Source organism: Eulemur rufifrons, chromosome 20, assembly GCF_041146395.1.
Source record: "Eulemur rufifrons isolate Redbay chromosome 20, OSU_ERuf_1, whole genome shotgun sequence".
Lineage (NCBI taxonomy): Eukaryota > Metazoa > Chordata > Mammalia > Primates > Lemuridae > Eulemur > Eulemur rufifrons.
In genome coordinates, this window is record NC_091002.1 from 23,123,420 (window position 1) to 23,136,687 (window position 13,268).

Here is a 13,268-nt window from a genome sequence, read left to right on the forward strand (position 1 = left end):
CCCAGAGGCCCTGGGGCTCCCACCCCATCCCCCCAAACCCTGCCCAGGCAGCTGAGGACGGGAAGCAGCACAGACTTGCTGTGATGTTCACGTGGAGAGGAGTTAAACATCACTGCAAGTCTTAACAGCCGCCCGCCCAGGGGACAGGGCAGGGGGTGAAGGACAGGGCTAGGGGCCCAATGGGTCCAGATGGGGCCCAGACAGGGCCTCACCTTGTGCAGCTGGGACACCGTCTGGAACGATGCTGCCTTCTTACGCTTCTCTTTCACCCCAGTCTTGGGGGGCTCAGCTAGTAAAGACAAGGCGCCCGGTCACTCCAGGGAATGCTGCTCTGTGGGCCCTTATCAGAACGGCGATCTCGTCCGTCCATACTTACTGGAACAGGAGCCCGCATAGTTCTCGTAGAGGGTTGCCAAGAGCTTATTCTGTGACTTTTGGAAGATGGGGACCACTGTCTCGTTCAGGGGATCCTTGTTTTTCTCCAGCCAGCCCACGATGCTGTAAGGCACCTGGCAGAGACGAGACAGGTGCTGAGCCAAGGTGGGGAAACCTGGAGGAGGCAGGGAAGAGGGGGTCGAGTGCTGGGGTTCCAACGGGTACCTACCACGCCCGCATAGTGGACCACCTCGAAGTGGGCCTGGTACTTGCGCTTCTTGTCAGGCCGAGGCTGCTGGAAATTGGGCGACTTCCCTGCGTGGTTGTCATAGAGTTTGGCCCGGAAGCTCGCATCTGAGGCCTTGGGGAACATGCACTCCTCCTCCAGGATGGACAGGATGCCCAGCGGCTGGGGATAGGGAACAAGCCTGAAGAGCCTCCGTCAAGCCAGCCCATCCTGGCAGAGCTGCACCCCTGTTCCCAGACCACCTCTCTCTGGGAGCCTTCCCAGATCTGCCTGGACAGTCAGAGACCAGATCTACTCCCAGGAACCCTATCTTCTAAGGGAGAAAGAAAAGTTTATGGCTTGGCTTCCAACCCCCTTCCGCACAACTTGCAACACTTGAGTCATCCTCTTTGCTTCTAAGAAGTATGCAAACCCTTAAAGGGTGATTATACTGATTTTTTAAAAAAAAAAAAGAAGTGTGCAAATTCAAACCGGCATCTCTGCACCCGCTCTCATCCTGGCCACATCCACAGCTCACACACACTCACACACATAAAAAAAAAAAAAAAAAAAAGGCCGCTAAGTTCACATTTCGGCTTCTTCGCTGACTAGCTCTGAAACCTTCACACTTCCTGAGTCTCAATTTTCTAACTTGCAAAATGGGAAAATGAGACCTTCAGTGCTGATATGACAGCAAAATCTCAACCACCAACGGCCCAACAATAGGGGATTACAGAAATGCATTGTATGAAAAATCATCTGCTGCATGAACTATTCCTACCGCCTTCAACAACATTCGAAATACATTTTCAGAGAAAAAGTAGGATGCGAAATGAGTCTGTGTCTATAAAAGAAAATGGATGCCCAGGATAAAGGATTTGGAGGACATTAACCCAAGTGCCATGATGTTGGCTGTGGTAGGATTGGGGAAAACATTTTTTCCCCCTTTACTTCCAGTTTTTCAAATTTTCTTTTTTCCATTCTTTGTACAAGGGGTAAATAAATGTAGTGTTTTACAATCCAAAAAATAAATAAGAAAACACCTTGCCCTGCTCCCAGGGCAGTTCTGAGGATCCAGGGAAACCGTGGCTGCAAACAGGGCCTTATTGAACTGCAAAACTGTGTGCCCCCAGGAGGGCTCTTGTCAACCGTACTGCGATGCACACTCGTGTTGCTCACACACGCTCACCAACGCTCATTCACGGTCAACTCCAACACGCCTATTGAGATGCACACATTCCCTTTCATACACATGTACATAGATCACACACACTTCAGTGCACAATCACAAACTTACACACCCACTTGCACAGGCCTGTTCACACACCAGCATCACTCCACACACCCTCCCCTGCTCGCAATGACCTTGCCCGAGCCCCACCTTCTCGATGAGGTCGATGCAGGGCTGCAGGTCAAGGCCGAAGTCGATGAAGACCCAGTCAATGCCCTCCCGCTTGTACTCCTCCTGCTCCAGCACAAACATGTGCTGGTTGAAGAACTGCTGCAGCTTCTCGTTGGTGAAGTTGATACACAGCTGTTCAAAGCTGTTAAACTACACGAGGGAGGTGCCCGGCTCAGCAGGCTCCGTGCAGATGGGGAAAGGGAGGCCCACAGAGGAGCAGGGATGTGCACCAGTTCACCCCCCGCCTCCAGGCAGAAGCCTAGGGTTCCTGCCCCACGCAGGCCAGCATCCTCCACCTTGGAGAGAACAGAGCCTGGGGTTGTGGGCCTGCTCTCACCTCAAAGATCTCAAAACCAGCGATGTCCAGCACCCCGATAAAGAACTGCCGGGGCAGCTTTGTGTCCAGGGTCTGGTTAATCCGAGACACCAGCCACCTGAACAGCCGGTCGTAGGTGGCCTTGGCCAGAGCCCCCACAGCAAACACCACCTGGAGGTGTAGGGAGGCTGGGCTGGGACCTGGAAGGGGGGGACCCTGCCCGGCTGTCCCTGGGTAGGCCCTGGCCCGCAGGCGGCTCACCTGCTCCACACTCTGGCCTTTGGTCACATACTCGTTCCCCACACGCACCCGGGGGTGCAAAAGGCCTTTGAGGAGATCCCCACTGCTGACCCCCATCAGATAGGCAGCCTTGTCAGCACCTGGCAGGGCACATGGGGGGGATAAGGGAGGAGGAGGACAACAATGTGGGCACTTGGGGGCTCTGCTGCCTCAGCCTGGGGCTGGGAGAGGGAGGTTGAGTGGGGTCAAGTTCAAGGCCAGCAAACTGTAATAGCTTCAAGAGGGAGAGGGTCTGGAGCTGGAGCTGGGGCCAGGTAAGACTGAGGTCAAAGGTTGTGGGCAAGAGTTAGGGTTAACAATCATGGACAGGACGTGGAAATCAGGGTCAAGGTGAAGGGCGGGTCAAGCCAGGGGCCCTCACTCTCCGTGCCGTCGGCCTCAGCCTGTTCCTCCCGCTGCTTCTGCTTGAACTTCATGTTGCCGAAGTGCAGGAGGGCGCCCACGATCTTATAGCAGGCGCACTTCTCATCCACGCTGAAGCCCAGGATGTCCATGGCGTGCTGGAAGGTGGGGGGACAGGACGGTGGGCTTACAGAAGCCTGGGTTCCTTCAGCCAGGCAGTGCCCCCGGACCATTCATGCGGCTGAGGGCACGACCACTCCCTCACACCACAGCCCCACTCAGTTCGCCTGCGCACAGCCCGTACGTCAGTGGCGATGAGCTCCTCCCCGTCGTTCATGTTATCCACCGTGATGACGCCCTGGCTGCAGAAGTGGTAGTCGTAGGGGTTCATAGACAGAAGCAGCATGTCTGGGGAGAGAAGGGCAGGTCAGGCCATGCTCACCCAGCTGTTCTCCCTCCCCCATCCCAGCACGGTGGTCCCGGGGGCTCCAACCCAGGAGGAGTCTAGGGCTCTCCCAGGACTTCTCTGGAACCTGCATTTCTTGTCCCCACCCCCTGTCAGTGGCTTCTCTTTCTTTATGGTTCTCTGGGGAAGGAACCGTAGTCCCCATGTCTCATCCCTGTGGCCCAGACCCCGGGTGCTGGGGCTCAGGGAGGACCAGACTCAGCCCTCGAGGGACTTGCAAGGGAGGGGAACTGGGCCCAGATGGTCATTCGTCCCCCTTTGGTGCTGGCTGGGGCCTCTCTAGTCTCAAAACAACAGGAGGGGCTCAGGTTTCCGTGAGAAACTATAGAACCCTGGCAGGGCAGCGGAGGTAAGAGGCTGGTTCCCTGCGCAGAAAGAGAGGGCTCAGCAATAACCACGAGCCCAGCAGGGATTCAGGGACAGGAAAGAAGGGGTACCACAGCCACTAGGGCAGCCCCGTTGGGGTCTGATTCCCACCCTCTCCATCCCTGGCCTTTACCCTGCAGCTCTGGCTTCTTCCCTGACAGGATCTGGTAGTAGACGTGGTAGCCGCGCTCACCAGGCAGCTGGAAGATCACCCGCGACTTCTCCAGAAGGTCTGGGAACAAGGGGCGACACTAGCCTGTCACCTCCTGCGCCTCCCCAGAGTGGACGCTCCAACGGCAGGGAGGATGAGGTGGTGATGGGGGGGGCGTGCAGGGGTGCCGTGTCTGCACATGTGCTAGCGTGTGCTGGGAGGGTGTCTCTCCGTTGGCGCCTGTGTCACTGGGCGGTGGGTCTGCCTGTACCTCAGTGTACATCCTTGTGTGTGGGGGTGTGAATGTGGGTGTCTGTGCACATAGGTTTTTGTTTGTGTGTCGGTCTGTGTGTGTGGGTTGGAGTCTGACTTAAGACTTGTCCTTTCCCCAGCGACACACGGCCGTGCTTATCCATCAGGATCTAGCCGTGCACCCCAAGGCGGGGCGTGATCAGCACAGGGGCCCTCTGTGCGTGTGGCTCAGGCGCCCGGCATCTGTGCCGCAGGGCTGCGTCAGGAGGGATGAGAGATGTTAGGGAGCTTCCCAGCAGGGGCCTGAAAAGGTGGGGCACACTACGTAGGCCTGAGGCTGGGGCAGGAGGGGTGTGGGCCAGGCCTGCCCCGTCATGGGCCAGAGAGAAGACTGGGGGCCCAGGGGTCCGATCGCAAAGAGCCTGACTGGCCAAATAAGGGTTTGGTTCTCCATCTTCAGGTGACAGAATCTAGAGAAGGTTTTTCAGCAGGGACAGGATACAGTCAGAGAAAGTATGGCTTGAAGACGACCAAGTAGGGGAGAGGAGGCTGGGAGACCACATAGAGGCTGGTGTGACGTTCCAGTGAGAGGTGAAGTGGCCTGAGCTGGGCAGTAATCAGGGGACAGGGAGAAATGCCCAGAGCAGGTGGGAAGCCCAAAGAACGTGATGATGATGCTGGGTCACAGTGAAAGGGCCTTGGCCCAGCCTGGGCCCCTCCGTCCCCACCTCCCTCGCCCACTCCCAGACTCACAGCTGTCAATGTCCGCGGAGGCCAGCTTCCCAGAGGGACCAAAGTGAATGCGGATGAACTTGCCCTGAGGACAGAGGGGCAGCCCTCAGCTGGAGCTTCGGCCAGCACTGCTCTCCCCACTGAGGGCTCCCACCACCTTGCGCCCTCCCTGCTGGTGACCCTGCTCCAGCCCCAGCCACCCACTCCCACTGTAGCCACTCACAAAACGGGAGGAGTTGTCGTTCCTCAGGGTCTTGGCATTTCCAAAAGCCTCCATGGCGGGGTTGGCCTCGATGAGTTGATCCTCGAGGGTGCCCTGGTGGTGGCAGGGGGAGAGGGGTCTGTCAGGCACGGTGCTCACCGACGGGTAGCCCAGAGCAGTCCATGGCCCCCTGGTTGTGCAGGGGAAGGGGGATGTCCCCAGGACCTCATCACTGTTGCCGCCCCACTCGCATGGGCCCCACACTTACCCCAGTCTTTGTTGCCAGAAATTGCTGGGGGGAGAAGGCAGACACGTTAGAGGGTGTGAGGCCTCACCAGGTTGTGGGGGCAGGAGGGCAGCGGTTAGCAGGACAGTGAACGTTAGTCACCCAGAAGTGTAGCCCCCACCCTAGTGCCCATGGCCTGATCCTCCTAGAGCTGTTAGAAGGAAAAATGCCAGAAAGTGGAAGGGAGCATGGCCCTAGCCAGGGTCTTGAGGCAGGGGTGGCACCTGGGGTCTCCCACTCGAAGCCCTTCCTCTCCGCCAACCCTGTCTCTGGCCTCTCTGGTATCCCTTCATTTCCCACACTCCATGCTGTGGGCCCTTGCTCCAAGCTCCAGGGGCCTCCAAACTAAAATCTAGTCCCCTCAGAGCCCATCTCAAGTACCCACTCCTCTAGGAAGGCCTTCCTAATGCCCTGAAGCTGGAAGAGACCCTTCCCGCTCTGAGCCTTCCTACCCTAACCGCCCTCTTACTTCTTCGTAACATGGTTAGGTGTGTCGTCATGGTATGATCATACACCTTCTAGTATGCAAAATGGCCCTGCCGGGTGCATGCTATTAGCTCTAATTTGCAAATGAGGAAACTGAGACTCCACACAGTAAGGTGGCAGCAGCAGGGAGGCACAAGCCCCATGTCCTGCCTCCCGTGAGGCCTACAGCTCTCCTGTGAGTCCTCTAGAGGGACTTACTGAATTGGGCAGAGCCTCCCTTCTAGCCTAGAAAGAAAGGGAGAGAAAGGAAGGAATGGATTCTGGAAAGAACAGACATGCCACCAAGGACTTTGTGGTCATTCATTCGCCTCCAGAGAGCCCAAGACTTAAAAATGCCCCCAGGGACATTGTGCAGAGGGAGGCAGGAGCCTCCACTGGACAGAAGCCCCCTCCCCATACACTGCTGTTCAGTGCTTTTCTGCAGGGCCAAATTATGGGGCCAAGGGGAGGGAGCTTGATAGAGCGTTTAAGTTCCTGTATCCACAGCACCTGTAGGCCGCTTTCCCTCCACCTCCCTTGCCTGACCCACTGCCCCGGACTCCACCTGCCCAGGTGCTCCCCTGCCCCTAGCCCTTCCAGCTGGGTCCCTGCCAGCTCTGGCCTCTCCCTGCCATCTTTTCCTGTCACTCGACCAACCCAACTTTCTGCAGCATCCCCAGAGACCATTTAAGGGTTTGGAAAACAGGGTGGGAAAGGGAGGGAGGAAAAAGTACCAAAAAGTCAACAGCAAAAACAAAACAAAACAAAAACAACAACCACAACAACAAAAAAACAAAACTGAAATAAAAATCAAAAATCAAGAAAATCAAATAGGGGAAAAAGCAAAAGGCAAAAAGGAAAGAAAATGTGAAAAAGAAAAAAAAAAACAAAAAAAAAACCAAAGAAATATGCCCCAGAATAAAGCAAGGCTCAACAGGACCAGGTTGAGGACAGTGTTGGGGGAGGCCTTGGGCTCCTGCAAAGAAAAGGCAGCCCATTCGGGAGTAGCCACAGAGCTCTGAACAGCTGGCCCTTGGCCTTGGAATGGAATGTTGTACCTCAAAATCAAAAACAAAATTAAAAAACCTGGGCCCCCATTGTTATGGACATTGCTAAAAACCATACAGAAATCACAGGGCATAAAATTGCCCCCCCAACCCCAGCTGTTGAAAATTCCAATGCCCTCTGCTCTGGCCAGTCTCTGTGTATATATACGCCTGCTCCTTCTGACTGGCAGCAGGTAACTGTGTCTTTGGTGCATAAAAACCAACAAAACAATCACCTCTTAATAAAAGCAGCCTATCCGGTATTCTCTTTCAAAACATGAAGGTCATGATGGAAGATAAAAATTACACAAAAACGTTTAGGAGTAGTGATGTGGTCCCACCCCTCCGTGTTATAGGCGGGAACATCCAGGAAGGCTCAGAACAGAGTTACACAGTGTGTCAGAGGTGGCCACAGCCTTTCTGGTCAAGCCTTGCTCAGGCCAGAGTCTCTCACCAGGGTGGGAGGCTCAGGCAGGGCTGGGGAGTAAAATTTTTAAAAAGAAAAAAAAGGGGGGAGGGAAAGAAAGAAAAGAAAAACAGCGAGAAGCAGTGGGGGCGGTGCCCGAGCGGGCAAGTCTTACGGCCTTCTTGCCCGGCCCGTCTCCCAGGGCAGCGACGATGGCAAAGTACTGAATGACCCGCTTGGTGTTAACCGTCTTACCGGCCCCCGACTCTCCGCTTGGACGACACAAACACGAGTCACCAATGCCCATCTGACCTATTCCTCCCAGCCCCCAAAACCCCACCCCTCAAGCAGGGTCTCCCTTCTCCCCTTCCCCTCAGCTCAGGACCCCTAACTCAAAACCCCCAGGGAGAAATGGACCCTCAGAGGTGTGGAGTTGCTTACAAAGCAAGCCAGTGTAGACCATCCCTGTGAGATGACACACGTGATGATGCCACTGTTTGCTGAGCAGTTAGTGCCAGGCGCTGGCCAAGTACTCCACCCTCCATCAGCTCAGTTAAGCCCCAGAAACCACTGTCGTCCCCATTTTATGGACAATGAAATGGGCCCCAGAAGTTCTGCAACTGTCCCTGCTGTGTGCCAGGCACATATATCAACTCACCAACTCCTTATAACTGTGTGGTGGGTAGGATTGTTCTGTTTTTATTGGTGAGACTCAGAGGCCCAAGGACACACATTGGGGAGTAGAAAAGTGAGAACTTGAACCCAGGTCTATCTGGATTAAAAGCCTTTGCTCTTCACTGCCAGGCTGTGTACACACACACACACACACACACACTCTCTCTCTCACACACACAAACATATATCTGTATTGGCTTGGCTGGACATGAACCTGACATGTAAGAATTCCACCATTTTCCAATGAGGCAAAGAAAAGATCAGAGGTAAGATTCACATGTAAAGAGATGTGAAGAGGAAGGGGAAAGGAATCTCCCACCTACCCTTGACCCAGAATTAGAACCCCCAGAGGATTAAGGTGGGAGACTCCTGGCCCTGGGGACAGGAGGTATCAGAGCTGGTGACCACTCTGGTGCTTGGGCATCCTGTCCCTACCCCCTACCCATAATACATCTACCTACGATGGGGCAGAGAAAATGCTCAGGCCTGATCTAGCTTCAGCTGGGACAGTGGCTCCAGGATGTAAAAGCCCTGCCCTAAGCACTTTGGATTCAACCCTGGGAAAAGACTTTGGTTCCACCTTCTTCCCACTAGATGGCCAGCATTTCCCACCCCACCCCTGGTGCCCCACACTCACGTGATCAGCATGGACTGGTTCTCTCGGTCTGGAGGAAAGGGGAGGGAATAGAGAAGTCAGCAAGTGAGGGACCAGCCACACAGAAAACACCTTGGGTGTCCATGGCCCTGAGGCAGCCCCCCACCAACCAAGGCCAGAAATGGGAAGGCCACCAGCTCCCACGTGGAGAGACAGAATGGCTGTGCATGAGTGTCCAGCAGCGACATGAGGAGGGCAGTATAAGTGGAGGGACAGGGGTCCTTTACAGAGGCCACCCTGGAGCCGGGTAGGGGTCTCAGGTTGGGGAGAGAAGTCGAGATGGCCCTTACTGCGCAGCATGTCGTTGTAGGCATTATCCGCCACCGAATATATATGGGGTGGGGCCTCGGAGCGGCGCTTTCCCTTGTAAGCGGCCACCACGGTGGCCGTGTAGACCGGGAGCCATTTGTAGGGGTTGATGGTGACACAGAAGAGGCCTGAGTAGGTCTGAGGAAAGAGTGTATCAGTTGGGTTTATTTGGGGATCCCCCAAGTTCCCATCCCCAGGCCCCAGTCTTCACAACAGTGACCCCTGGGATATTTCCCAAGGAGCCCCTTGACTTGCCATGCCACACCCTCTGTGGCCGTCCTGCCCTCGCCCCTTATTCCTGCCCCCAGCCTGTGGCCCCACCTTCATAGCCCCATAGCTGAGCCTCTTGCCCTGGACCTGCAGTTGCCCTCCAGGGTCCAAAGACCTTATGACCAGCCCCACGCTGGCCCCGCCCCTGCCACTCACAGCCCTGCCCCCAGCTCTCTAGCCCCGCCCCCGCCCAGCTCGCAGCTCACGTAGATCATCCAGCGAGCGTAACGCTGGCGCAGGTTGTGCAGCACGGCCGCCTCGTTGAGGTGCGTCATCATGGCCATGTCCTCCAGTAAGTCGAAGCGGGGCGGGTTCATGGGCTGCAGTTCGCTTTCGCGCACCGTCAGCACCTAGCAGGGAGGCTGGGTCACCGAGGGAACAGGGAGGAACCCACCGACCTCACTCTCACCCCGACTCACACACTCCCAGACCCCCTTCATCCAGGGTACAGATCCTGCAGGCCAGGAGCCCCCAGGGACAGAGGAACTAATCCCAGGAAAGAGGGAGCTGAACCTTCTGGTCTTTGGTCTCCACGGTGACTTTGCCCCCGATAGCCTCCGACTTGACCTCGGCCTCTACGTAGGCATCCTGTTCATCGGGCACCCAGACTCGCTTCTTCCCTGGGTTGCAAAGAGAGCACTGGGCTTTGAAAGGGGCCTAGGCACCTCCAGGGGTCCGGACAGCTGGGGTTCCTGAGCCCTGTCCATAGAGCTGTGCCCCTCCCAAGGCCCTCTGCCAGGACACAGGAGTCCCAGTGACAAACTCTCTAAACCCAGGCTTCTGGAAGGGCAGAGGAGGGAGGGTCCCTAGCGATCCCAAATGACTCCCGGATTGGAGTAACAGTCTGGGTTACACACTTGGGTTCAGATCCCTGCTTTAGCCATATTTGCCCTGTGACCTCAGGAAAATCCTTCATTCTCTCTGGGCCTGTTCCCTCACATGCAAAGCATTATGGGGATCTCCTGAGGTTCCATATGGAGCAGCCCCTCAATGTCAGTCAGGCACATAACTCTCAGGGAGGTCCCACTTCCCCTATTTCACTGAAGACCCAAACCTGGGCCTCCTAACTTTTTGTCCTGTGCTCTTTCTCGCCTGGCCAGTGAGCCCAGAGTTCAGATCCCATGGTGGTTAACAGCATGGACTCAGCTGCAGACCAGCAGGTTCTGTTCCCTGCTCTGCCAAGTGCCTTGGTTAGGACCATCTACATACCTTGCAGGCCTCAGTACAAAATGATAACGTGGGTCCCCTTATTAAAAACATATTAAATATTTCAAGGTGGCAATAGCAGAGGTTTAAATCAAGTGCAACGCCCTTCTAAGCGTGGTGCCCTGTGCAACTGCAGAGGGTTGTACCTCTATGAAGCTAGGTCTGGCCCTGGGCCCCACCTCCCCAGGCTGCTGAGTTGATGCGTGGAAAGTCATCTGCTCTGGGCCTGGCACATAATAAGCACTTGATACACACTGCCTATTGTTATTATTGTCCTATGAGCAGACCAGGTCATAAATAGTACAGCCTTTGTTCCTGTCCCTAATAAACAGTGGCTTTGGTTCTATGGAAAGCACTAAAAATAACTCCAGCACAGGTCCTGTGGACACGTGGAGACAGCCTGCACACATGCTGATCAGTCTCATCTCAGAGGCCTCGGGCTCCAGCCTGAGTCCTCACAGGCTGCAGATCCAGGAGGCAGGTGGTATGATCCCATTTAACAGAGGAACAAACCAAGGTTTGCTCACAGAACCACACTGATATACACAGGATCCCTGGGATTTGAGTCTCCAGTCCATGGCTAAAGCTGAGTGCCACCCCTCCCCACTCCTGGTCTGAGCCCATAAGGGCTTCTGAAGCTGTGCCCCCGCCCCCGCCCTCACTTACCATCCCATGGGACTGTGTGCACCTTCATCAGCTCCTGGTAGCCCTGGCGGAGGTAGCGGGCAGACTCCCCGAGTTCACTCACATCCATCATGGTGGTGGCAGTGAGAGGTGAAAGAGGAGGGGCTGGAAGTCTTGGAGGTTCAAGGTTGCCCAAGGCAGCAGGCACTGGAAGATGGCAGTGATGAGGGAGCTGAGGGGCCAGGGGATCCAAACTGGGGCATGATCCTCCAACCCACAAGACCAGATACCAGGTAACCCCCCTGGACTCCCCACCTCAGCTGCCCTGGGTGAGTGCCCAGCACATGTGCACACCCTCAAACCCCAGAGCATCCTCTCCTACAGGTACGGAAGACTCGTGCCCACCCACAGGCACACTCACTCACCCACCCTCCTGCCTTCCCTTCAGCTCCAACCCCAGCCCTGGTTACCCACCTCAGCACCACGGTGAGGGCAGGGAGCTGTGCTATCCCTTTTATTGCCACGGTCAAGGTCAGTGGAGGAGAGCTATGTCAGCAATCTCCACGTGTCACAGCCCCCCCAGCCTGGCCACAGGACACAAAAGGCAAATTCCCTTTTATCTCCACCAGCACGGCCCCTGGGCTATTTTTACCTCCCATTGTCAGGGGATCACAAAGGCAGAGAGAGACACTCCACTGAGAGACAGGGAGGCTGGGATTCAGAGACCGACTGGGGCAGGGACAAGGCAGTGAGAGATTTGGGAAGACTGAGGAGCTCAAAGAGAGAAACTGAGTCACAGGGAGTCTGATACACAAAGAAAAATACCCACACCCCCAGTTACAGAGGGCAGGCAGACTGAGAGGGGGACCACAGAATGCCCTCTGGGGTCTTCTAGTCCAACCCTCTTTATACACCAGGGACAGCAAGGCTCAGAGAAAGGAAAGCACTGGCCAAGTCTTACAGATGAGCAGTGGCAGAGATCCGGTCAAAAAGAGAAGCCAAGAGCCAAACACATTCCTCTCCAGTACCTGGATACTTTTTCTCCCCTTCCTCTATCCCCATCTCTCTGGGGGCTCCCTGGGGAGGTCATACATGAAGAAAACCAGACCTGGGATCATAAAATAAAGGAACAATTTGGCTGAAGCAGAAGCAAATCATGGAAATTTAAGCCAGTTAAGAGCCCCTCCATCTTTTTTTCCTTTTAAAGCCTGGTCAAGTGACCCCTCCATATTCTGACATTCAAGATTCACAGGAAGCCGACCTCCTGCAGCCCACTCTCAACAGGGGCCGGGGGTGCTGGCACTCGGTGTGCCCAATACAGCCTTCGGAATGTGTCAGGGGCACTTCCAGGCTCTCCTGTCCATCACCCCAGTCAGGGCTTAGGGACGCCGCAGAATTTTAGATGCAGAGAATGAAAGGACCCAAGAACTGAACCTTAGACACCAGACATATAGAGTTCTAGAGCCAAGATTCCAACCAGACGCTGGACCGGGCTCACAGAGAGAAATCCTATGTACCGACGGGCCACCAATTCCAAATATGCAGACGTACCCCATAGAATATATAGAAATAATTTTAAAGATACATTTTCAACCATATACAGTTCAAAACAGGCAAAAGTAGCCTATGGTGACGGAAGTGGAAGAGTGGTCCTTTGAGGGAGGGTAATGACTGGAGGGGCACAAGAGGGACTCTGGGATACAGGACATGCCCTGGTGACACTGAGCTGCGTGGTGGTTACACAGGTGTGTTCACTTTGTAAAACGAATCAAGCTGTGCATTTAAGATGTCTGCACCTTACTGTGTGTATATGACATGAAAACTTCTTTTAAAATATATTGCCAAATTTGCCAGTAGCTATCAGAATTGCAAAATGCCCAGACCCTTTTAGGAATTAATCCTACAGGTATTTCCCCATGTAAAACGACACAGGTCCCCTTTAGGTGGACATTTAGATTGTTTCTAGTCTTTTGACATTACAGTTAGGGCTACAGTGAATAACCTTGTACAGTCTGATGAAAGTAAACCATACCCTGTTCAAAAAACAGAAATTATGAGAAAGTATCCCCCTCAGAACCTCTTTCATTCACTACCCCTGCCCCAGGGTAACCCAATCTTGACTTCTAACCTCACAGATTAGTTTTGTCTATTTTCAAGATCTATATGAATGGAATCCTACATTATGTATTCCTTTCT

At 54.7% G+C, this 13,268-nt stretch overlaps 1 protein-coding gene across 1 annotated transcript in view; it reads right to left on the reverse strand.

The window, feature by feature from the left end:
• MYH7B (myosin heavy chain 7B) overlaps positions 1-13,268 on the reverse strand; it is a 38,726-nt gene that overhangs the window by 11,030 nt on the left and 14,428 nt on the right. The window contains exons 2-19 of the mRNA XM_069496314.1: positions 11,115-11,279; positions 9,756-9,862; positions 9,449-9,592; positions 8,954-9,110; positions 8,646-8,673; positions 7,509-7,605; positions 5,399-5,422; positions 5,152-5,244; positions 4,950-5,013; positions 3,927-4,025; positions 3,266-3,369; positions 2,981-3,119; positions 2,581-2,699; positions 2,341-2,490; positions 1,983-2,153; positions 605-784; positions 377-509; positions 213-289 (exon numbers count right to left, since the gene is read on the reverse strand). Coding sequence (XP_069352415.1) covers positions 213-289; positions 377-509; positions 605-784; positions 1,983-2,153; positions 2,341-2,490; positions 2,581-2,699; positions 2,981-3,119; positions 3,266-3,369; positions 3,927-4,025; positions 4,950-5,013; positions 5,152-5,244; positions 5,399-5,422; positions 7,509-7,605; positions 8,646-8,673; positions 8,954-9,110; positions 9,449-9,592; positions 9,756-9,862; positions 11,115-11,205 — 1,977 coding nt within the window. The 5' untranslated portion in view covers positions 11,206-11,279. The remainder of the gene's footprint in view (positions 1-212; positions 290-376; positions 510-604; positions 785-1,982; positions 2,154-2,340; positions 2,491-2,580; positions 2,700-2,980; positions 3,120-3,265; positions 3,370-3,926; positions 4,026-4,949; positions 5,014-5,151; positions 5,245-5,398; positions 5,423-7,508; positions 7,606-8,645; positions 8,674-8,953; positions 9,111-9,448; positions 9,593-9,755; positions 9,863-11,114; positions 11,280-13,268) is intronic.